Source organism: Protopterus annectens, chromosome 11.part0, assembly GCF_019279795.1.
Source record: "Protopterus annectens isolate FY-2018-M chromosome 11.part0, PAN1.0, whole genome shotgun sequence".
Taxonomy (NCBI): Eukaryota; Metazoa; Chordata; order Ceratodontiformes; family Protopteridae; genus Protopterus; species Protopterus annectens.
The window spans coordinates 280,620,140-280,646,345 of record NC_056745.1 but is presented as its reverse complement, the minus strand read 5'-3'; the positions used below and the strand labels follow the sequence as shown (position 1 = coordinate 280,646,345).

The 26,206-nt window shown below is 39.9% G+C and overlaps 1 protein-coding gene across 1 annotated transcript in view; it reads left to right on the top strand.

Moving 5' to 3' along the window:
- Positions 1-26,206, top strand: part of CHPT1 (choline phosphotransferase 1) — a 1,155,717-nt gene that overhangs the window by 816,437 nt on the left and 313,074 nt on the right. The window contains exon 7 of the mRNA XM_044087753.1: positions 9,725-9,850. Coding sequence (XP_043943688.1) covers positions 9,725-9,850 — 126 coding nt within the window. The remainder of the gene's footprint in view (positions 1-9,724; positions 9,851-26,206) is intronic.

Genomic DNA, 26,206 nt, shown 5'->3' with positions numbered 1-26,206 from the left:
CTGATCATGTCAAAGTTAAATTATTAGATGCACCTTTACAGCATGATACTTTGTTTGGTGTTAAGGCAGAAGAGGTGTTAAAGAAAATGGAGGGCAAAGCTAAATCTATGCAAACTGTCAAAGATTATTTACAAATACAGCCACCTAGGTTTAGTAGACACTGGCCTACAAAGAATTGGTCCTTTCCTGTGTCAGACATACCTCAAAGGGGCAGATCCAGATACCCTAGAGGCAGATCCCAGGTGCAAGGTTCATACAGGTCAAAGCAATGAGGTGCTTCTAACTCCAAAGTTGGAGAAGACAAATCACAATCATACAGGATACAGTCCCAATGACTTCCCCCTGCCGGCACCAAGCACTTATGTCCTGGCAGCACCCTTAGGGGGAAAATTAACACTTTTTTCTCAAAATTGGCATATTATAACCCAGGACAAGTGGGTTCTAAATATAATATCACAAGGCTAAAAGTTCCATTTCCATACCTTGCCAAAGGCAAACGGCTGGCCAGATCTGCCAAAAAAATCATTGGGTAGAGGCGCAAAAACAAGTCTCATCCCTCATGGACATGGGGGCCATTCAACAAGTACCAGAGCAAGAGCAGGGACAAAGATTTTACTCAAGACTGTTCTTGGTACCCAGAAAGGACAAGGCCTGGAGACCAGTACTGGACCTATCTATTCTGAACACATTCATGGATATACCAAAATTCAAAATGTTGACTTTGCAGCAGCTTCTGCACATGCTGGGCAAGAATGCTTGGCTGGTAACTTTAGACCTAAAAGAGGCATACCTGCATGTCCCAGTCAGACAATCATGCAGAAGATACCTCAGATTCAAGGCTGGCTCAATGCATTACCAATTCTCTGCACTGCCCTTTGGCTTATCTACTGCACCCAGGGTCTTTACAAACTGCCTGGCACCAGTAACTGCATTCTGCAGACAAAGAGGAATACAAATATATCTTTACTTGGACGACTGTCTAATTCAAGCAGAGAACAAAGACATTCTTCTACAGCCTCTGGCGTTTGTGAAAAGACTTCTAACATGCCTAGGGTACACAGTCAACGAAAAGAAATCAAAACTAGTACCCTCTCAAGAGATAATATTCCTGGGTGCAAGCTTAAATACAACTGCCCAGATGGCTTATCTCACGCCAGACAAACAAAGGCAACTGACTACCTATTTCAAAATGTTGGCAACAAAGGCCCAGTTATCTGCAAGAAAAATTCTGCAGGCTTTGGGCGTCATGGCATCCTGCATCCTACTAATTCCATATGCAAGACTGCATATGAGGAAACTTCAATGGTACCTAAAAAGTGTTTGGACTCAACATTGCCACAGCCTGGAAACAATGATTACTCTCATTCCCTGCCTGCAACAGGAGTTTTGATGGTGGGCGAAGGCATGTCACCAGAACAAGGGACAGCCATTCACATTACCCCCAGCCAGGCAGACACTAACAACGGATGCTTCAGATTATGCCTGGGGTGCCCACATGACAGGAAGATGCATTCAGGGCACATGGTCCTCAAACCAAATGCATCTACATATCAATCAAAAAGAGATGCTAGCTGTTCAAAGTGCCCTGACAGCCTTCAAGGACCTACTTCATCCGGGACAGCTACTGATAAAGACAGACAACACCACGGTCATGTGGTATATAAACAAGCAGGGGGATACACATTCTTACCCCCTTTGCAGACTAACCATGACTTTGTGGGACACAGTATTGACTTATCAAGTACATCTGCAGGCACAATTCCTGCCAGGAAAGGAAAACACTCTGGCAGACTAAGCATAAACCTCATGGATCCCCACAAGTGGCAGCTGGATCCACAAGTCTTCAGCATGATAACAAGGAAATGGGGATGCATGGACATAGATCTATTTGCCTCCGCTCACAACTACCAACTAAAAAGATTCTGCACAAAAACTTATCACAGACAAGCATTGAAAGTAGACGCCCTGTCTTTCAGCTGGAAAAACCTATCACTATATGCCTTTCCTCCACTGCCTCTCCTGCCCAAGGTACTCCTAAATTTCAGACAGGAGAAGCCAAAGATGATACTGATTGCCCCAGACTGGCCCCACCTGTACTGGTATCCAATCCTAAGGAACTTGGCTCAATGCCCAGCTTGGACCTTTCCTCAAATACCTCATCTACTGTCCCAGCAAAACAATCAGATCCGGCACAGCCAACTCAGTACTTTAAACCTGGCAGCATGGCGGATAATGTAGTCATACAAAACACACCTCTCAGTAAAGCTGTGATGGATGTCATTTCGGAAGCCAGAAGGCCTAGTACTAGAAAATCTTATGCTGGAAAATGGAGGAGATTCGGTGCTTGGAACCAGGCACAAAGAACTGATACAGCTGTACCAAATATTCCTCGGATTTTGCAATACTTAACTGAGATGCTGGACAAAGGCCTATCTTTTTCATCAATTAAAATTCATGCCTCTGCCATTTCGGCTCATTACAATACAGAGCCACCAATCTTTTCTCATCCTTTATTAAAGCAGTACCTCAGAGGAGCCAAAAACTTAAGGCCTTCAAGGAGATCACCAATACCTGCATGGGACCTCAACTATATCTTGGAAAAACTCACCCTGCCTCCTTTTGATCCAGCTGTTACTGCTGATATAAAGTTTTTATTTTGGAAAACAGCTCTGCTCCTTGCAATAACTTCTGCATGATGGGTTTCAGAGCTACAGGCACTCATGGCTGTGGAACCTTTTATCATGTTTTATCCAGACAGGGTCTCTCTGAGGACAAACCCAACATTTATGCCTAAGGTGGTGTCCAGTGTGGCTCTTCACCAAACTATTCATCTGCCAATTTTTTATCCAAATCCACAGAACAAGGGGGAGAGAATTCTGCATTCTTTGGACGTACACAGACAGCTTAGATTCTACTTGGACAAAACCAAAGTTTTCAGGAAGACAGAGCAATTACTAGTGGCATATGCTGCAGGATCACAAGGAAAGGCAGACTGTTTCAAAGTGGATAGGCCACTGCATTCATTTCTGCTATTTACACCATGGCAAGCCAGTGCCTAAGGGCATTAGGCCACATTGAACCAGAGCTGCAGCCACTTCAGCAGCCTTTCTCAGGGGAGTACCAACCAAAGACATATTAGAGGCTGCTACTTGGAGTCCAGTGCACACCTTTACAAAGCACTATCATCTGCCACTCTACTCTAAATCCAGGGCAGGCATTGCCACTGCAGTTCTGCAGGGCCTCATAGCTGCTGCTAATGCTGTTCAGCCCCAGCCTCCCAACCATAGGTTTGGGACTCTACCCAATGTAATGACTGCAACAATGAAACACGGAGAACATAGTACAGTTGTGTACACTTGCCATAAATGTAGTTGTTCGAGTGTATTCACTGTTGCAGTCCAGGTTACCCACCTGCCACCCCCCTTTTTTCTGCTGGAACTTTTCTTTCCTTCTCTGATTTATACAACCTATGTGGTGTATTTGCTTGTAGATGAAGGTAAAGTTTATATTGCTGTATGTATTTACATATATATATATATATATATATATATATATATATATATATATATATAAATTTTGGCTACCCTTTTAGGGGGCACCTGACATCTGGGGCAAGAAAAACTGAAGAAAATGGCGTCGGCTGCTTTTTTTATACCCCTGACGTCAGGGAAGGGGTGACAGCAGCCGACGCAGTACCCAAGACTTTGGAATTCAGGCCGACTGAGGGCAACCTGCCAGCAGGATTACCCAAATGTAATGACTGCAACAGTGAATACACTCGAACATCTACATTTATGGTAAGTGTACACAACTGTACTTTCTAATTTCTGCCTGACTCAGAAGAGACAGAGCTGTGGTCTCTTTTGAAGTTGTAATATGCTGTTAAAGCAGAATGCAAGTAAAACACAAGGTAAAGAAACAAAACCACAGTATTCAAAATATAAAAAGGCAATAAAGTAATACGAATTACAAAAAATAAAAGCAAACTAACCTTTCCTTCACAGCAAAGTGTAGCAGAGTCTGGATGAGCCTTTCTGGTAAAGCTCTGAAATGTTTTATTTTACCCCTTAAATAGAAGATTTAGTTCCTAGCCCCCCCCCTCAGTTCACAAATGATTAACCTTAAGTGACCTCTTCTATCTTATGAATGAGTCCTTAATTAGATCAGTTCTAATTTCTGCCATACTCAGAAAAGACAGAGCTGTGGTCTGTTTTTAAGTTTTAATATGCTGTTAAAGCAGAATGCAAGTAAAACACAAGGTAAAGAAAACAAACCACAGTATTCAAAATATAAAAAGGCAATAAAGTAATACAAAATACAAAAAAATAAAAGCAAACTAACCTTTCCTTCACAGCAAAGTGTAGCAGAGTCTGGATGAGCCTTTCTGGTAGAGCCCCTGCCATCCACAATAGGTCTAAAAGGTGGGTTAAACAAATTTTTATGTATTTTAGAGGCTCCAAAAAGCACTGGAATCACGGGTGCAGGCATGGTTAAGTAATGGAGAGTGTCTACATCAATGCTACCTTCCAGAAACAAATCTGAAAGGGTAGCATTAATCTTCCTATAAGCTCCATGGACCTGATTAAAACTAACCTTTTCATATACTGCACCGTCTAACACTGTATACATCCTCCTAATATAGTCATGTTGGTCCATAAAAAATAGTCCCCCACCCTTATCGGGTTTCATGACTCGTACTTGGCAAATATTCAGTAGATCTATGAAATCCATATCTTCAGGAGAAATGTTCTTATGATTGTTTATGTTGTAACTATTGTTAGAAAACATTCTCCTAAAGTCAATTTCACATGCTTTCTGAAAATGACACAATATTTAATTTAGAGGAGGGTTAAACATGCTTGAGACCCTCAAACTGTCTGTGAATGTTGAGTGGGCTCCCATCAACAACTGTAAGTTTCATTTACGAACAAACAATTTCAAATCAGTGATAAGTTTCACCAAGTTAGCTCTCCTATCAGTTAACACAATATATACAACATGTGGCAAGTTTTAGAAATAATACAATGTTGTGTATATATTTATACATTATTTCTTTTTAACACAATATATTTAATATGTTAAAGTTTTATAAATAATATAATGTAGCATGTGTGTTTATTCTTTTTATTTAGATTTTTTTCATCAACTTAATACATGTTTAGGTAGTTTATGCAACTATGGTGCATAATTTGTTAGTGTTTTGTATATATATTTTTATATTTTTTTTGTATAATGGGAGTGGTAATACTTTAAGTGTTTTAAATTTGATGATTCAGAAGAATATGCTTAATTGTGATTTTAAGTAATGATTGCAAAGGTTTTTTATTTCCTTATTGGAAGCGGTTTTTCATAGCACATAGCATTTTAAACCTCTAAAAATAGGCAATTTTGCTTTAATCCTGAATTTGTAAGATGACATCACTTTTGTGGCCACTTGTTCATTGGCTTTGAGTTTTATGGGGAAGTTTTAAACTGGGAGACTGCAAGCGAGTTCCTTTACTCAGTCTGAAGAAGCTGATGCATTGGTGTCAGTGAAAGCGCTTACGTGAATTAAGTGTTGAAGAATCCATTGCCTCCTTGTTTTTTGCTTTACTATATCTCTGAAATTAATTGAAAGAACTCTGTGTTATCTTTAATTATAGACCTAATGGATGGTAAAAGCAGTTTGAATGAATTTTCCAGAAACCTGGAGGGGTTCTGTTAGTTAACCTCGTCCCAACACTAGACGTGTTGAGCTTTTGGTTGTTCCACCCATTGCCTTTCTCTATGAGTATGAAATGACTCCAGAGATTATTCATTACTCCAAAAATTCATCTACTTGTTTAAAAAAAGGCTGTTTTGGATCGTAGTCCATCTTAAGGTAGAGTCTGGAATCATTTAAATGTTGGTGTACTTCTAAAGAATAATCCTTCTTGCCCCACAGTACATCAGTCATGGTGACTACTGTGTTATTTTTTTGTAAATTCCTAAGTGCAGTGTATGTGTAGTCATATTGTTTCTAAAGTTCCTAAGTATGCTATCATGTTCGAATTTTAAATCAACTGGTCAGTTTTTCATCCAGATTATTTCCTGATAGTGAAGACATTTGAGAAAGCTATTAGTACAGATCTATTTGTTGAATATGCCTGTGTATTTAGCATATACTGTAGCAGATAGTGATTTAGGGTATAGACTAGTTTATAGAGGTTACAAGAAAGAGGTGCTTGATGAAACACATGCTTTGGATAGAACAGAGGTCCTACAACATCGAAGTAATAAGGGAAAACAAAATTCTAATGTTATAAATAAAAACCAAACCAGCTCCAGGAAAACATGAAACTTTAATGGACCGTACACTTGAGACAATAGCAAGTAAAAACAATAAAAAGTACTGTCACTAAGTGCTTTCACCCATGTCACCTCTGACTTCATGCACAAGGTAACATTATATTTGCGTTACCTTGATGACATCCTGATTTTTTGGAAAGGAACAGTGGAAGAAATTCAAGAATTTATTACTTATCTGGGTACCACTACATCTTTTTTAAAATTTACTCACAAGATTCATGGCGAAAGTTGTGATTTTCTGGACATATTATTATATAAAGAGAAGGATGAGGTCATTGTGAATTCTAGTATATACCGCAAAAAGACATATTCCAACACTTTTTTGCACTTCCAAAGTTGTCACCCATATTTCCAGAAAAGGAACATAGTCAAAGGACAAATGGTTAGACTTTCTAGACTCATTAGTGAGGACGACCGTTTAAAAACGAACTGTCAAAACTGATAGACATGTTTATTGAGAGAGGTTACCCCTACGATGTTTTGATGAACACAAGAAGTGAGATAGAGGCGAAAAGACATGCTGTTTTCAAACCTATACTCAAAGGAGGTTCGATTAAATAAGTTAGCGAACAAAACTCTCACACTTAAAAAACAAATGGTCACAATAAGAGACGGGCAATGATTTTACCTTATAACGAGGTGACTGGACAAATTAAGAATATCATTACCGACACATGGCACAGTGTTTTTAACAATGACACAACAACTATAGTGGGTAAAACACCAGCTTTCACTTACAGTAGGGGTAGGAACCTCAAAGAGATTATGGAAATGGAATCTAACTTAGACTTATAAGAATTCTAGAATGAGTAAATGTGGCCTATGTAGCACTTGCAAGTACATCAACAATGGCCCTTATTTAGTAGTCCAGAATTTCAGTAGGACTATTAGATGTCCAGGGTATTGCAACTGTAACACCAAGATGGTGGTGTATATTGCTACATGCCTTAGTTGTCCCACATTTTATGTGGGGAAAACCATTAGGAAACTACGACTTAGAATTTTAGAACATTCAAGGGACATTAGGAACAAGAGAACATCTAATGCCCTATACATACACAGTCAGAATTGTACTAATTTTAAATGTTTTTAATTTTTTGTGGTGGACAGAATTCCATTAAATTTTAGAGGAGGTGACACCAAGACCTTATTGGAAGTTAAAGAATGTTTGTGGCAGCTCAGGTTAGATGCAGCTAAGTCACCGGGAATTAACGAACATATTTCACTGTCCAGTATTTTAAAATATAGGTCTTATTGTATTTAAAATGACAACTGGTACAGCGATTTATTAACCGACAGCCTATACATGTTACAAATAGCTTTCAGCATATTTTGGGATAGTCCCGGTGTATTCGCACTACCTTATTACACTGTTATTGAGATGTACATAGGTTTAGGTTTCTTAACATCACACGGTAGTTTCGACCGTTAATGTTTTAAATGTTTTTTGAATGTGCTTGATTTACAAAAGGATATAGTTTTAAAATATCATAGTAGGTAACAATTTTCCTTACTGTTACCCAACAGTTTCACAAATATTTTTATATATATATTTTTTTTTTTATACAGGTTATGTATTTATTAATGTATTTACTTAACAAATATACATTTGATTATACACAATTTATTTATTTAATTAATTAACATTACATTATATTTATTTAAGAATTTATACAAACAACAAAATTTATTGATTGTGTTGAGGTTGCGATTGGTCTCAAACAGGGGGCGTGTGCTCATGAGATATTTTTAAATACTGAAGTCTCAGATGAGTTCTGTTACTCGGATAATGCCCAACTGTTATTATGGGTGAAAGAGCTTAGTGACAGTACTTTTTATTGTTTTTACTTGCTGTTGTCTCGAGTGTACGGTCCATTAAAGTTTCAAGTTTTCCTGGAGCTGGTTTGGTTTTTATTTATAAGTCAAGATGTTTTCAGTTTCATTGGTGAAAATTCTAATGTTGTTAGGTTTACCACTACTTATGGAATGAACAGTTTCCAAATTAAATTAGCAAATTTTGACCAATGTTTAGCAGAAATCCAGTTCTGAGAAAATATCTGTCCAATTACTGTAAAGTGAGTTGTAGAAGAGGCAGGAATATTGAGCAGTGTTTATCTGGTTATAAATATGGTGAAAAATGGACAGAGAAACTGATACAATTCCTGTGGACATTGCTCTTTATGTAAACATATTAAGTGTTAATCTTTTTTACACGCAGTTCGAAAAGGACATTCAATATCAGACACCATATAATGTGAAAGTAAATTTATTGTTTACATTGTACAATGTATATGCAGTGCTTTTTATGTTGGGCAAATCAACAGAATGTTTACACCATTTTAAGTGATGTCAGTTGTTCCAGGTACAGGAGTCTGTAAGCATATGAAGGCTCACAGAACAGTCAGGTATGTATTCATAGGAACAGATCAATTAAAAGCTTATGGTGCAGCTGGGGATGCTGTAAAATCTTGTTTAGATATTAAATAGAGGTTTTGCGTACTTAACATTGGTGCACTGTATCCACGTGGTCTCGGTGAATACTTACAATTTGTATAAATAACAGAAACCTGAATGATCCCAGTCTTGCTTGATCTCAGTAGAACCAGGGTTGGGCTTAGTTAGTATTTGGATGGGATCCTGCTTGGGAATACCTGTTTTCAGTCCTTACTACTTTTTAAAAAAATGGTTTGCATGCTATTAGTCTTTATCCCATAATTTGTGACGCTACATAAAAGGAAGTGTTTATTTGTTTAGGTACTAATGAAGCTTGTATAAGTGAAAACAAATTATCTTGTTTTTCTTACTGCACACGGGAATAAAAGTTTGTTTTTATCACATAATATTGTTGGTTTATTGTGATTTTTATATGAAATACGTTTTTCTGGGTGCACTTGGATGTGATACTGTTCCAGATGATATTTTGATATACACATATAAAGCTAGATAAAGAGATAGATAGCACAATCTCACACACACATATATGTATGCATTTTTTATGTCAACTCTGTACTTGCAAATGCTTTTACATTTCTCTTTCCTCCTAATTTTCCCACACTGGTTTTCTACTGCAAACAAGACTTAGTCCAATGCAGTTTCCTGGTTTTCAGGTAAGTACTCAATTGTATTTGTGTTTTCCAGCACTTTACATATATCTTTTACTGCACGTAAACTGTTTTGTTGTTCTTTATTGCTACACGTCTATGCATTTCTACACTGCTGATTTATTTGCTGTGTTTTCTTCCATGTCACTGTGATGGAAAGAAGCCTTGTCCCAAAAAATGTATCCCATTAAAGTATACTATATTGCTGTACAATATACATATTTTAAAATGTGTAGTGAATAAAATATGTTCCGTCATACTTGAAAGTCATTTACCACATAATAATAATTTCCTAGGTGGCACATATGTCAAAAAGTGAAATCTTTCTTCAAGATACTGCATTCATTGGCCCGGGACTTCTGTTTTTGGACCAGTACTTTAATAGCTTCATCGATGAACATTTTGTGATCTGGATAGCACTGGTAAGCTCAGTTTGTTCTTCTTGTAAATCACACCACGATCTTCATCAGCCCTCATAAGTAGGTCTAGCCAAACAAGTATTCCTTGTTGTTAATTTATCAGTGTGTCACAGATGTGGTTACCCTATGCTGTCTTAGTGGCTTTATTACTGAAGATCATATAATGATGCAGTTGTTAATTAAAATAATTAATTCTGGGCATGTGGGTTGTGCAATATTTACCCAGAAGTCCTATTGCTAGACTGTAAGACTAAAGCCCTAGTGACGTAAATGGAAAAACAGATAAGTAGGTGTTACATAGCCCACATTGCTGACATTGATTATTGCTAATATACTTTGGCAGTTGCAATATTTGTTTGTAATTCTTTAATATTCACTGAGTATATTTTGAAGATTGACACTATTTTTATAAAATAGTCTCCCTGTTTAACATATGGATATTGTATTTTATGTAGTCATGTTATATGTATTTTTTAATTTGATGCATATTTATATAATTTAATCATATTTTATACAAGTCATCTGACATGGGTCTAAAGTACAGATTAGTTCAGCATGCAGTAAATATATGTGTGACAAATGCATAGCTTTTTGAAGCAAGTTGCAGTTTTATTTATTTCAACTTTCTGCTTTCAAAATGATATAAAAATTGAATCTTAAGCTAAGGCTTTATATATTAAATGTATTTAGATAAAACTATTGTGGGTAATTTACTTGTGGTGAATTTTCTTGACTTTAATTTTATTCTTCTCATCCCATAATGGTATTGTTCTAGGATGCATTATTTTTTCAGTATTGTTAATTAAAACAGTTTTTCAAAGTGTGTCTCAGAGTACACATGTTACTGACATAAAGAGCTGTAGTGCATTGTGGTTTTGGATAGTTTTGTTTCCTTTTAAAGAATTGTGGCAGTACTCATAAGTATGATGCCCATTCAGCTTGGGTTGGTACATGTTAGAAAGCATGTACCAGAACCCTGTGTGATTCACTGGTACCATACAGTGGTAACATATGTACTGCTTGACCATAATTTGCAAATCACTGCAGTGTTGAGTACAATTCCCTGCCTCAGCCAGAAATTAATCATGTAGAAGTATATACTATGTGCACCTAATTGCAAACCGAAAATCACAACCATACTGCAGAGCTGATGATGCTCAGCATAACTTTGCTAAAGAACCTTATCAGCTGTAAAGAACTGAAAACTCCATTAAAATTAAAACAAAAAGGTGACCCCGACTGCTGCACGTCACAAGAGTACTGTACACATAGTCAACTGCTGCAACTACACACTAGCAACCCACAAGGCTGTAACATCATTGAGCCACTACCAGTGAGAGGCAACACAAAATGGATGTGTTTCATAGGTAAGGGCAGTAAACCAGCTATATTTATGAACTGGTGTGACCATGCCTGTAGGGCACCTGTGCTGTATGAAACAGTATCTCATTGTAGAGTAGCAGCTGTGTGAGACTACTTTTTGAGTTTTATCACTCTGTTAGGAAAAAACAGTTGTGTGCTTCAGAAACATCCTGAAGTTGTGTTATTCTTGCACAAGTGTTTTGTCAAGCTATTGTACATTGTTTCCAGGAATCCTGATGTTGATGCACACAGATGATGCCATGCTCCTTTGGCTGTTTCTTCAGTACAGCCTTGTGCTCCTGTTCTGGCATATGTTTGGTATTATTCATGTTACAGTTAAGTCTTGGCAGGGCTTTTCCTGAGCTTAATTTGTTGTTGTTTATTGGTAAAATAAAAGTTATGTACATACCGTAACAGCAGAGCTGTGTTAGCAGTTTCATATCCTTTACTTGCCGGACTAAGACAGATAATCAGCCTTGCTCATAAAACTTTCCCAGGCTACCCTAGCCACTCCCCTTTTATGATAATGCACAGAGCCTGAAAGCTCATCTCCAGATCTTTGAAGCCTGCAAGGATGCAGCAACAGTCAGAAGACTTGAGAAAGTAGAGAAAAGAAAAAGACAACAGCCTTCTCTAGACCCAAAGTTAAGGGGAAAGAATGAGGGAAAGTTATGAACAAATCTGTTATAGTAAGTTCATAACGTTTATATCAGATGTTGGAAGTTTCACATCCTTCACCTGTAGGATAGAATCCCAAGCTAACTGACCATGGTTGAAACTCCAGAGAGGTGAGCCCTGAAAATGGCAGACTCTTGGACATAACCTTCTTGGAAGATACAACCTGGTATTGTTACTCTGTGGTGCAGAAATACCCCCTTAGTGACCACATCCACAAGATCCATAAAATCATAAGGATATAGTGAAACATGGCAGTAAAAAGCACATGAGCTCAAGCTATGCAAAGTTCTGTCCTAAATCCAGAAAGCGACTGCCAAGCTCCAGCAAAAGTTCAGTAACAGTGGAAGACTGAAGCTGCATTTGCGAATTTGTAAATCAACCATAGTGCAATACTCAAATGTCTCTTTCTGTGCAAGGATCAATGCAGTGTCTTAACCAAGTACCTGTGCAATACCAGAGTCTCATGCAAGTCAGTGTTCAGTTTGAAAAGTGTTAAAATATGTTTCTAATTATGTGCAATGTTAGTCTGTCTACCTGCATGTCCGTGATGTAATAGCTAGGTGTTATATTTGTAAATGTCTGAAAATAGTCTATATGTTGTCTGCATACTGAGTCCGGAGACCTGAAATTTTGTTCAGTTTTTACACTTGTGTGATTTCTGAATGACAATAAAGTTGACTTTGACTTACTACAAAGCAGTTTGCACAACAAGTAGACCAAGGCTACAGCCTAGCAAAAGGAATGTGAAAGGTGTGATGAAGTCTTTGTTGGCTAGAGACAAGGATATTGTAATAGAGATAGACACCACTAGGAATTTAATATGGGCATAGCTTTTGGAAGTGACTTGTAGAGATACTTGTGCAATTAATAAAGGAAATAGTTTTCCAAAGGGAAAAAAAGTTCAGATGTTTCAGAGAAGGAAATGCCACTTGGATCAGCCAGGGGAGCTGTGAGGATCTGTATTGTACAAAGGCATCCAGAAAAGCCAGGTACTGCATCAGTAAGGCTTGCAGAGTAATTGTTAGCCTGAGCATACAAGGAAGCTGTGAGTGTATGTATATAGGATGATGGGAAAAAACAGTGTAAGAAACTTCTCTGTGTGGACATTTTCCAATTTCTTTATGTCTAGTTAAACAATATATATTAAAAATCCCTCGCAATTACTGTATAACAGCAGTGATGGAATCATTTAAGAGAAATAATCAAGTTACACAGGCACAGCTGCAAAAGCTAAGCACGCTCATTAATCTAGTACTGGACTTTATTTGTTTTCAGTGGCAAATACTACAAACAAAAAACTGGTATAGCCATGAGGGCTTCCATGGCTGCCAGCGTAGCTAACATAGCCCTGGGCAAATGGGAGGAGGACTTTGTGTTAAACAAGACAGACATGCAGGATATCACATCCACTTTGCGTTTGCTACTTCTACTACCATTTTCTGATTTTTTATTCTGCTGTTTAATGTATAGTGTTTAACTACACATATGTTGTTGTTTGTCTTTTGGCTTTTCCCGGTAAGGGGTCACCACAGCGGAACTCCGGTCCGCTAATGATTGGCAGTAGATTTTTACGAAACGCCAAGGTGCCAGCTCGACACCCAACCTTCAACGAAGGCACGCCCATTTATGCACGCATGTCTTTCGAACGCTACCCAACCATGGGGAGGACATGCAGACTCCACACAGAAGGCACTCCCAAGCCCAGCCGAGAGTCGAACAGGAGAACCTCTTGCTGTGAGGTAACAAGGCTACCGCTGTACCACCGCAAACTGAAAAACTTCCACACAGAGAAATTTCTTATACTGTTTTATTTTGAACCCACTAAACCTATATAGTGGGTTGTGTGAGACTTGAGGAATACCATGGAGATTCCTTGTTTCTTATATAGGATGATGACATGCACCACAGCCAGGAACAACCTCAAACCATTCAGAAGACAGAAAATAGATTAACCTCCTGAAATAAATAGTGATTTGAGACCCTCCTGGTCCCTCCAAGGGAAAGTGGCATGCTTGAAAAATAGATGAGGTGACTGAGAAACTGTCTGTGATAACAAGGAATACTGTACTCCTGGTTTAAAGGGGAGGAAGGTTATAAGAACAAAAAGCAAAGATTGACATAGGTCTACAGTCCAAATAAAACAACCTAGAGCTGACAAAAATGTCAGGAGACTATGATGAAAGGATTAGGAAGGTTATTGTGTATGACACCTTTATGGAACTGCCCTAAGAGAAGACAGGAGGAATGTTCACTGTGGATATATAACTACATATCTACAGATAGCCGCAAAGTATATTGACAGGGAGGAACTTCAAAGATGGCTGCACATTGAGTAACAGCTTAATTCTAGCTTTCCCAGTGTGAAAACAGAAACTCAGCAGAGAAGGCCAGTAGACTTGTGTTTAGGGGGTAAATTTCAATAACTGGCTAGTAAGTATACTGCCTTGATGGCAGTAAAAACAAAATACAGAGGACCTGGAAAAAAAATTAGTTACAAAAGTGAGGAAGAAACACTGACTGGGGAAGGTTCTGCTGCTGTTCAGCAAAAAGCAATGCAATCTCCAGACATGAATTCCAGTAACCTACAGGAAGATACACGACAACTGCACACAGAGCTGGTTAAAATAAATGAAACACTGATGGAGTATATCAGTACAAGCAACAAAAGATTGGAAAAATGGAAGAAGCTTTAAACAGATATTCAGATGAGGTGATAAAGCTGCAAAACTCATATGTCGAAATGAAGAAAAGACTGACTGAATATGAGACTGCTCAGGAAGAGATGTTTAAAAAAGTACAATTGGAGAACAAAGCACATAGGGAAAACTTGAGATTTTCAGCTATACCAGAGAAGCTAGAAGGAGGAGACTGCATTAATTTTATGAAAGCACAAATAAACAGCTGGACTGGTATTCCACAGCAGGTGTTGTTAGTTGAAAGGGCACATCCAAACCTAGCTATAAGAATGCAACCTAGACTTTTAACAGTTAAGATGCAATCCTACAAGCAGGAGGAGTTAATTCTGAAAAAAAAAACTCTGGCAGAAGGACAAAGTACTAAATGTTGTTGACAGCAGAGTGTTTGTGGAGAATGATTACTCATTGTACACCAGGCAGAAGAGGAGCAAATTTGTTCCACTGTTCAGGGAATGTAGAGATGCAGGTGTGAGATTCAAACTGCTCTACCCAGCTGTCTTCAAAGTATTCTTCCCCTGGAAGGACAAAATTATTTTTTGAGGAAGTACATGCTAAGGAGGAAATACAAAAGTTTGTCCTACAAAAAGTAAGCTGTGAAACAGGAGAAGATTTTGCTTCTTCTTCTTCTGGTAGTAAAGACCGCAGAGAGACTGTACCTTTTCAGAATTTGTTGGATTTGTAGGGACCTCTAAAGCCTATGCCCTACTTCATGTCATTAATATTTAGAAAAGTGCTTTGGGTGGGGAAGAGGAGGGAGAAAGTTAACTGTAAGTAATTTTTTTTCTTAAATAGTATTATTTTTGTGGTGTGTGGTTTTCTTTACATGCTATAAAGTAAAAGTTTCTCAGTTATTTTTAAGTGTATTACGGATTGTAAACAAGTGCTGCCATTCTTTGTTTTCTTTCTTTCTCCCTTATTCTCTCTTTCTTCTTCTTCAGTTTTAAGAAATCTAGGCACTGCAATGTATAAGAAAAAGCCTGGTTAAAAAAGTATGACGAGAAAATTTTTTTTCTCATTCTTGCATAGGGGAAAGACTGGATTAAGGACCTTACATTGATTTGGTAACAAGTTTTAAGAGAGAGCAAGTAAATGAAAACAAATATTGAATAGTATGAGCCTGTTTTCTAGCAAATCCATGTTTGCTTAGTAGCAATTCTGCAGCTGGTCTTCATGTTTCCATGGAAATAATCTGATAAGGAGAACCTGGCTGTCTGTTTCTCATGTCTTCATGGAGACAATCTAATAAAGAGAAACTGGCTACAGTCTGGTGGAGAGTGGATGAGGGAAAAAAGTGAAATTGGCTAGGACATAATTCTTCTCTGAAAACATTCAGGGGTTTTCCCAACTGGGAGATCTATAAAGCTAAGACAAAACCAATTAGCACAGGCTGCACCATGCATTTTAGCATGCATAACCTTTCTTTTAGGTTAACTCAAGCTTGTGAGTGTGGCTGTCAGTTTGGGACTTTTGTTCCTATTAGGAGGGTAAAATTCAATATTTGAAGATGTACATAGTTTTGTCTGTTAGTATTAAGTTAATAGGTTTTAGAGGGGTATTGCGATGTGATTTTTGTTTCAGGGCTTTTAATAAAACAAAGTTTTGTAAGATGTGACATAGGCTCAAATGGATATGACAAGAAACAACTGTATAAAAGTTCAGCCTGACAGTGCATGCATGTAACAGAAAAGCTGGAAGTAGACATTTAACAAAAAGGCATTATATATAAAAGGTGAGAATAATAACTTTTTAATACAGTCATGCTTTCTGTAATGTCTGTAAATGTCAACGTTCTCACAGATAAATACAAAAAGTAAAGAGTAGCAAACTATATTAAAAATGTAGAGTGCAAAAAGCTATGTTATAGGAGGCACACTTAGAAAGAACTGAACATGTGAATTTGATAAAGAAAGGTTTTCAGGATGGTTATTTGGTGGAATACCTGGAGCAAAGGAAAATAGGAGTACTTATATTAATTGCAAGAGGAGCTCTAATAGTGATAGAAGAGGATACAATGATAATGACAGATTTGTAGTGCCTCTGGCAAGGGAGGAAAATTACACTGGCATGAATTTCTATTCCACCTAAAACTGCTAGGTGGAGAATGGAATGTGATTTGCAGCAGTGAAGATATGTCTGGGGGGCCCAGAAGGGAAAGTATAACAAAGGAGGGTCGATTTTTGAAGAAATTTATGAAAATATTTGGGATGGAAGATGTGAATTTAGTAATAGGAATTCAGAGTGAATTTACATATTATTCCCCAAGATATAAAAACTAGGCTAGGCTAGACAGAATTTGCATTTCACAAGAACATGAGCATTAATTGATGGTCTTGATATGCACTCAATAACTATTTCAGATCATGAACCAATAATAACTAAAATAAAAATACAGGGTAATAAAATAAAAATGAGACACTGACGTTTTCCCAACATATTTTGTTGAAAAGAGAGGAATTTAAGGAATGGGTAGTAGAGATTATTCTGGCGCTATTAGAGAGGATAGAAATTTCTTCTGAAAATATAGATAGAGAGTGGGATAAAATTAAGGTGGAGTTTAAAAATAGAGTGGAAATGAAAGAAAAGGGAGCTGTGGTTAAGAAGTAACAAGAATTATTTAAGTATTGTAGAATAGGGGGATTCTCACGGAACAAGAAGATGATCAAATGCAAAATGCTAAGCAGAAAATAAGGAATTATCTTGATAATATGCACAAGTTTAGAAAGATTGCTGTCAAGCAACTGGTTTTTGATAATAACAAAAGAGCACAAAAACTTTTAGCACAACAACTCAGGCAACAGAAATTAGAAAGGGCTGTCGCCAAGCTTATGAAGCCTATAACAAGGAAGGTAACAAGAGATCTTGTAGAGGTATTAGAAATATTTCAGAAATTCAATGAAAGTCCATAGAATGCAGAGAATTATGGAAATCAAGAAAAGATACAAATGGAAATGTTTATGGAAGAATTAAATATGCCAAGGTTAGAGGTAGATGAGGCTCAATTACTAATGGTTAATCTAGAGGAAAGTCCCCAAGAATAGAAGGCATTCCTGTGGAAGTTTGAAAGGTAGGAGGGAAAAAACTGATAAATATCTGGAAGGTTTTGTTTAACAGTATTGTAAAAGGAGAAGAAGTACCAACATCCTAGAAGAAAGCAGTGATAGCTGTAATACCTAAAGAGGGTAAAGAGCCATCAGACCCAACTTCATACAGGCCCATTTCAGTACTAAACCATGATTATAACGTGTTCATGTCTATAATGGCTAAATGAATGACAAAAGTAATGCCAAAATTGATAGCTGTGGATCATTGTGGTTTTATGGAGGGGGAGGCAAACATTTGACAACATTAACAGAACACTGTTGATCCAGAGGGAAGCAGAATATAAGAAAATACCATTGTTGTTGGTGGGTCTTGATGCAGAGAAAGCATTTGAACTTTCTGAGCAGGGCTATGGAAGCATTTGCATTTCCTGAAAAATAATATAAGGTTGATTAGAAGGATATATGAGGGATCATAGGAAAAAATTGAAGTGGGTAGGGTCTTTTCTGATAATTTCTGCTTAAGCAGAGAAACCAGGCATGAGAGTCATTTTCCCCTTTGTTATTTGCATGATATTTAGAACCATTGGCAAAGAAAGTAGGACTCAGAAATTCAAAGATATAATTGGTTTGGTAGTAAAGAAAGCTGGCTGTATTTGTAGATGATATTATTTTATACCTGACAAAACCAGAAAGAGACACTACAGTGTTGTGGAACATTTTGAGATGGTTTCAGATCTTTTCAGGATACAAAATTAATGAAGCTAAAAACAAAGGCAATAGCGGTAAATTATGTACCGACACACAAATTGGTTCAGCAATATCCTTATTTATGGGGATGTGAAGAAATGAAGTATTTAGGAGTATGGATTAAAAAATATTCTTGTGTGGCAGCTAAGGATATGTGGGAAGAGACTAAACATCTTTAAAAACTGAGAAAATGGGAGCTTTATTATATGGATATGGATAGTAAGATACAAGCAGTCAAAATGTTTTAGTCCCTTTAGTTTTATACACAGGTTAGGCGTATTTTTATTAATGAGAAGAGAAGTTGTGGATAGTAATTAATAAAGAGCTGAAGAACTTTATCTGGGAGGGGAATATGGCAAGATTCAAGTGTGATAAGCTGATTCTTCTAGTAGAACAGGGCGGATTGAGATTACCCAATTTGAACTGGTATTTCAGAGCTACACAGTTAAGGCTCCTATACATGGCACAAGTAGAAAACTATAAATGTGAAGTTGTTAAATCTTGCCGTTTATTCGTACATGTGGGTTCAGATCTGGTACATCGGCTCCGAGATAGCCGCTTTACTAGCTAAAGATCTCAGAATAGCTCGAGGCCAGGCCCCCTATCCCATGATGCTCTCCATCCTTCCCCAGATCTAGTTTGCTGCTGCAACTGATCGCAAGGTCTACGGAACAGCTCGGGCCAATAGAATTTATTTCTTAATCTTTGCCTAAATTTTGCAAGTGTTTTTTTCAAAAACTTGCAATTTTAGCTTAGTCTACTTTCTTATAAGGTTTTAGGCAGTTAGCCTCAATTTTCGTTAGTATATCTCATGTTATTTATGGAGCGTTTTGCTCTAGGCCTTTGGCCGTTTTTTTCTTAGTTTGTTAATTCAGCTTAGAATTAAAATTACTGAGCAGTTTGCTCTAGGCCTTTGGCCGTTTTTTCTTTATCAGTATTGTTGAAGTTTGAAGCTTGAAGTCTGCATTTAATATTACTACCCTGTCCCTTTGAATTCAAATAGTAATAGTGTGTGTGTGTGCTATCTTTGTTATTTTTATATATATATATATATATATATATATATATATATATACTTATAGATAGTATGAAATACTGAACTTTTCTTATCCCTGGTTGTGCAGGGACTTTATATCTGCGTTTGGTTTGTGCAGATTGCTGTTGTTTTTTGTGCATTTATTGTGATCGAAGCTGATCAGGGCTCTGACAACTTCAGTTGTTTCTAATATGGTGGATCAGAAGGAAAAACAGAGGTCTGGCTTCAAGAAATGTCATTGTGGCAGAAGATGTCCATTACAGATGGACACGTTAATTGTGTTTATTGTTTGGGTCCTGTACACCTCCAAGAAGATTGCTCTATCTGCCACTCCTTCAGCAGTAGGGTCTTATTAGAACAGCGAAGGAAGTTGGTAGATAGAGGCTTGTTGAAGCCTGACTTTCAAGATTCACTGGATAAGGCTGATGAGACCTCCAAGTCCTGTGTGTCCTCAGAGCCCAGGTCATCAGCTCCTAGTCCTTCTGTGAGGGTGCGGTCGCCGGCTCTGCAGTCTTCAGAGCCGTGCACTGAACAGATGCCTCGGAGCCGGTCCCCGGTCTTGGTACTGGTCTCCCAAGACTCTGAAGTCTCCAACCCTTCGATCTGTGGTGTCTTTGGCTCCTTCAACCCGTTCGTCGAGGACCCTTTCCGATGTCGATGTGGACCGGGTGGTGCAGAGGCTTTAACAGAACCCAGCATTGGCAAAATTACTGTCGGCTTTGTCCCAGTTGGGCTCAAAGCCCGAGACTGTCCCACTGGCTGTGACTACTCCTCCACCGAGCCAAGCAGGGCCTTCAGAGCCAGGAGGGGGATCTGATGATTGTGGAGCCTTCGGAGCCGAGGCCTGTCCCAATTACTTTGGCTCCTTCAACCCTGACTTCTTCGGTTCCGTTGGAAGAATCTCAGAGCTGACACTCTCTCGTCGGTTCCGGGGGGGAGAGTCGAACCGATGTGTCGGTTCCAACCCTTCCTCTTGGGGTTTCGGCGCAGATGAACTCAGCTCCATCCTCTGGTTTGGATTCCACTGTCTTTGTGCCTGGGAAGTTGCCATCTTCCTCGGAACCGGCGGCTTCCTCGGGTCAAAGTAGCAGTGCCTTCGATACCATGAGGAGGGTTATGTCGTCTAAGACACTCCCATCATCAGGTCCCTCCTCTTCCTCCCCTAAAGTGCCGATTTCTGTCTCTACACCTCATATTCCTGTCAAGCGTCGAGACCCAGAGCCCCAGGTAACCCCATTGGGTGACCCCTGCTCTACTGAGAATTCACCCGAAGCTCCTACTGATGAAGTTCCCAGAAAGAGATTATGCAAGAGAAGGCATTTAGATTCCTCTCGGGAATCTTTGACATCAGACACGGACTTAGAGGAATCATAAGGGTCTCCACGGTCCCCCTCGGAGGATATCTCCTTTGCAGATATCCTGGAAGTTCTAAAGCAGAAGGGTGACTGGCAGTCCGTTAGCCCTACTGAGGATGAGGTGGTGCTCCTGAAGGCCATTGGGTCTCAACCTCCTTCCACCTCCTGGGTGACTCCGCCCTTCGACAAATTAATGGATTTAGTCAGTTGAAGGACATGGGAGTCTCCTGATTCCATGGAACTGGTCCCTGGGAGGCCTAATAAATTTATCACCTCCCCCCAAGACAAGACGTTTCTCATGAAGGGAGTCCCCGTTGATGCCATGGTGGTGGTGGCGGCCACCAAGAAAGAGATGTCAGAAACCTCTTCCTCTGTCCATCCTCCTAATAGAGACTCTAGGACAATGGACAGATATGGGAAACTCATCTTTAGTTCTGTGACATTTGCCATGAGATCGCTTAACTATTTAACCCATTTCACCCGTCTTCAACAAGATCTCCTCAAAAAGCTTGGAGATGCTCTAAAGGGCAACACAGATGATGCAGTCTCTGCGAAGGTGACAGCACAGCTTAACACCCTTAATTCTATTGTGAACTCATCCATGTGGCTCATTTCTTATGCAGCTGATGGATTGAGCCGAGCAGCAGGTTCAGCGATAGCTCTTCTGAGACAATCCAGGATGCGCTTTTGCTCCTTTGTGGAAGCCTTCAAGTGTTCCTTTGTCAACACCCCATTTGATGGCTCTTCCTTGTTTGGGCCCAAAGTCAAGGAGACTCTCACTAGGTGTGAGCAGGAGGGAAAAACTCTATCTACCGTAGGAGTCCGTTTTTCCACCCCTACTAGACCATACCCCAAAGGGCAGAAAGGTGGGAAAATGTGGTTTCGAAAGTCCCAAGGAGCTTTCCAGAACACACGTAGTGAAGCCCCCTCCAGGGGCAGAGGAGGGGGCAATAACAGAAGATGCTGCCCTGGCAGCAGAAGGGGTCCACAGAACCAGGGTGACAGGGAGCAGTTCCTTGGCAAGCCCTACCAGCGCTCCGGAGAGAAGGCCTGACTGTCCTGCTCTGAAGGCAGTCGGGGGTTGCTTGGCTTTGTATCTGGATGCCTGGCTAGGAATTACAACAGATTCTTGGGTACAAAGCATAGTTACCAGAGGATACTTCATTCCATTTCTACGAAAGCCGCCTGTCGGTATGAAAATCCCAGATGTTCCACCCAGTCTCAGGGATCAAGCAGCCATAGAAATCCAGAGGCTGCAGGAAAAGAGAGTCATCCAGCCAGTCCCAGCAGACCAGCTAGTATCCGGAACTTACTCCAGATTCATTTTAGTTCCAAAGAAGACGGGGGACTGGAGACCAATCTTGGATCTCAGCAGACTCAACACATTTGTAAAGAAGGAGAAGTTCCAGATGGTCACGCTTCAGTCTATCTTTCCATTCCTCAGAGTGGGCGATTGGATGTGCTCCATAGATCCCAAGGATGCGTACTACCACATCAAAATGGCCAGGCCATCCAGAGATCATCTGTGTCTCCGGCTGGGAGCCAGTCACTACCAATTCAGAGCACTGCCCTTTGGACTCACAACAGCCCCAGAGTGTTTACCAAATGCATGGCAGTAGTTATGGCTCACTTGAGATGTCTAGGATTCCAAGTGTTTCCATATCTGGATGACTGGCTCCTTACTGCCGCCTTCAGGCATCAACTAATTCTCTCCAGGGATTACACTCTCAATCTCTGCTCTCAGCTAGGCATCACTAACAATTTCAGAAAATCTGCATTGTCGCCATTGCAGCATATATCCTTTATTGGAGCAGAACTAGACACTACCACCGCCACAATAAGATTACCCCTGGACAGAATAACCTCTTTACAGACTCAGGTCTCAGACATTCTGCAGAGGAAAAAAGTACTGGCCCATCAGGTTCTAAAACTCCTAGGCAACATGGCAGCTACTCTCATAGCAGTTCCTCTGGGATGGTCATACCAACAACTTCCCATGTCATCCTTAGTCATGATTACAGACTCTTGCAAGAAGGATCTTCGCTGGTGGTTGACCAGCCAATAGTTTACGATGGGTCGTCCATTTGTTTTCCCTCCGCCGTTGGCCACGGTGACCATGGACACTTCCCTGATAGGGTGGGGGGAGATATTTCAGGGAAGTACTGCCCAAGGCACCTGGTTGGAGACAGAGTTGCAGTTGTACATCAATGTTCTGGTGCTGAGAGCAGTGCTTTTGGCATTGCAGCACTTTGATGACTCTCTGCCTCTAGGGACGATTGCCATACAGATGGACAACATGTCGGTTGTCTGGTACATCAACAAACAAGGAGGAACCAGGTCTTACCCCCTGTGTTGAGAGGCCTTGAGAATTTGGCAGTGGGCTGTGTCCACCAGGCGCTTTTTGATTGCAACGCATATCCTGGGGAAATCCAACGTAATAACGGACAAACTGAGCAGAGCCATTCTGTTACCTCATGAGTGGTCCCTCAAGAACATAGTTGCGGAGAATATTTTCCACAGGTGGGGCCAGCCTTGCAGCAACCTGTTTGCATCCCCCATGAATGCCAAATGCAGAAGCTACTTTGCCCTAAATCCCCCCACCAGAGGACAACCCAAGGGACTCGCTCGTACACAGTTGGCCCCCGGGAGTCCTGTATGCCTTCCTTCCTATTCCCCTGATTCCCAAGTTCTTGCAGAAAGGCAAAGCTGTTGGCAGGACAGTAATCTTGATAGCTCCGCTTTGGCCTCATCAGATTTGGTTCCCCTTTCTCCGACTCTACCAGCTAGAGGAACCTTCGATTCTGGACCTAGTTCCAGACCTTCTGACACATTCGTCAGGGACCCTCCACTCCTCTCTCCGTTCCCTCAGACTGACAGCTTGGCTGCTCCAATTCCCCTCCTAGCCAGCTCACATGACTTTTCTTTGGAGGTACAACACATTCTTGTATCTTCCCATAAAGTTTCTACCAGAAAGTTGTATGCTAGTAAATGGAAGAGTTCTGCCATTTGGGCTTCTCATAACAACGTTGATCCCTATGTGGGCCTTATTGCTAGTATTCTGGAATTTCTCTCTGAATTTTTTCAAGAAGATGCTGTGGCAGCCACAATTAGAGTACAGTTGGCTGCCATCTCCAATTTTCATCTTGAAACTGAGGGTTCTAACTTAATGTCACACAAATTGTGTCGGGCCTTCCTTAAGGGCACCATTCAACTCAGGCCTCCTGTTAGACAGCCATTTACTCCCTGGAATCTAAATTTTGTTCTGTCCCATATTATTCTTCCTCCCTTTGAGCCTGCATCATCTTGTCAATTGAAGTTCCTATCCTGGAAGGCTATTTTCTTGGTGGCCATTACTTCAGCACGCAGGGTATCTGAGCTTCAAGCACTTTCTGTCAAACCACCATATTTGATGTTTCATCCAGACAGGGTTTCACTGAGGATTAACCCTTCATTCTTGCCAAAAGTGCGCTTTGAGACCAATCTGGACCAAACTATTGAACTTCCAACCTTTTTCTGTAATCATTGTAGTCAGTTGGAATACATGTTGCATTGATGTCCACAGACAATTGAGATTCTATTTGGACAGGACGAAGGAATTTCGAAGATCTGACCAGCTCTTTGTATCTTATGTAGATGCCAAGAAAGTATTCTCAGTTTCTAAAGTTACCCTTTCCAAATGGTTAACTGACTGCATTAAATGTATCTACTCTTCTGCCAACCAAACATTAGAATATGGTGTGAAGGCCCATTCATCTAGAGCTGTCTCCACGTCTTTGGCTTATATGGCTCATTTACCTTTGGATACTATATGTGCAGCTGCCACTTGGTCCAAGCCTCATACCTTGATCACTCATTACAAAGTGGACATTGCCTCCAGGGACAGAGCTTCATTTGGTTCCACTGTCCTCAGGAATATACTCCCATGACCCACCCAGGATTAGGGTGCTTGGGATGCTACCCACATGTAAGAATAAACGACAAGATTTAACAACTTCACATAAAGAAGTTATGTTCTTACCATAATGTTTCATGTGAGTTGTTTATCTAGCCTTTATTCTTACATTCCCTCCCACCTTCCCCCTCTGGGTCTCGAAGAATGGTAAACTTGGGGTCTGGTAGTCTTTTCTGGGGTTGTTTCTCCTGCTGGAGTACTTCTGAGTTACCTTTTTCTTGCTGCTGAGTTCAGCAAACTAGATTTGGGGTAGGGCGGAGAGCATCATGGGATAGGGGGCCTGGCCTCGAGCTATTCTGAGATCTTTAGCTAGTAAAGCGGCCAACTCGGCTCCAAACCCACGTGTAAGAATAAAGGCGAGATAAACAACTCACATGGAACGTTATGGTATGAACATAAATAGAAGTTATGTCCTTACCATAACGTTCCATGTGGAGTGTTCATCTCGCCTTTGTTCTTACACCTGGGTTCGGAGCCGATCCTCGGCTCCGTGTCGGCCGCTTGCAAGCTCTGCATCGAGAAGAAGCTCGAGACAACCTAATACCCACAATCCCCCTCTGCCTTTACCTCAGATCTAGTTTGCAAGCAAACCAGCAGTCAGAGAGAGAGCACACTCATGCCAAAAATTACACAAAGCAAGAAATCATCTATATATATATATATATATATATATATATATATATATATATATACATGTACATCATACATATACAACCACTGCAAATGCAGAAGCAGAATACTCCAGACCAGGCACCAAATTGAACGTTCTTCCTGAGGGTGGGAGGGTGGGAATGTAAGAACAAAGGCGAGATGAACACTCCACATGGAACATTATGGTAAGGACATAACTTCTATATGTGATAGTGTTCGATCTCGCCGTTTGTTCTTACACCTGGGTAGTGTCCCTAGCTCCATGTTCCTGAGGAACTCACGGGAGAACGTTCTTGAGCACAGTGGAACCAAAGGTTGCCCTGTCCCTAGAAACCCTGTCCACTTTGTAATGAGAGATGAATGTATGTGGTTTAGCCCAAGTAGCAGCTGCACAAATCGTGTCTAATGGTAGTCGAGCTGCATGAGCCAGGGATGTAGACACTGATCTTGTAGAATGTCCTTTAGGTTTGACAGATAAAGTTTGATTTGAAGAATCATAAACGTATATAATACAATCAGTTAGCCATTTGGAAAGAGTTCGTTTAGTAACCGCTACACCTTTCCTGCTGTCAGCAAAGGCTACAAAAAGTTGATCAGATTTCCTGTGATCCTTTGTTCTATCCAAATAAAACCTGAGTTGTCTATGGACATCCAATTTGTGTAACATATACTCTAACTTATTAGAGTGATTCTTGAAAAAGGTAGGTAATTCAATGGACTGATTAATGTTATTGATAGAGCAAACTTTGGGGAAAAAGGATGGATTAGTGCGAAGAGACACTCTGTCAGAGTGAAAGATCAAATAAGGGTGTTTAATAGAAAGAGCCTGAAGCTCAGACAC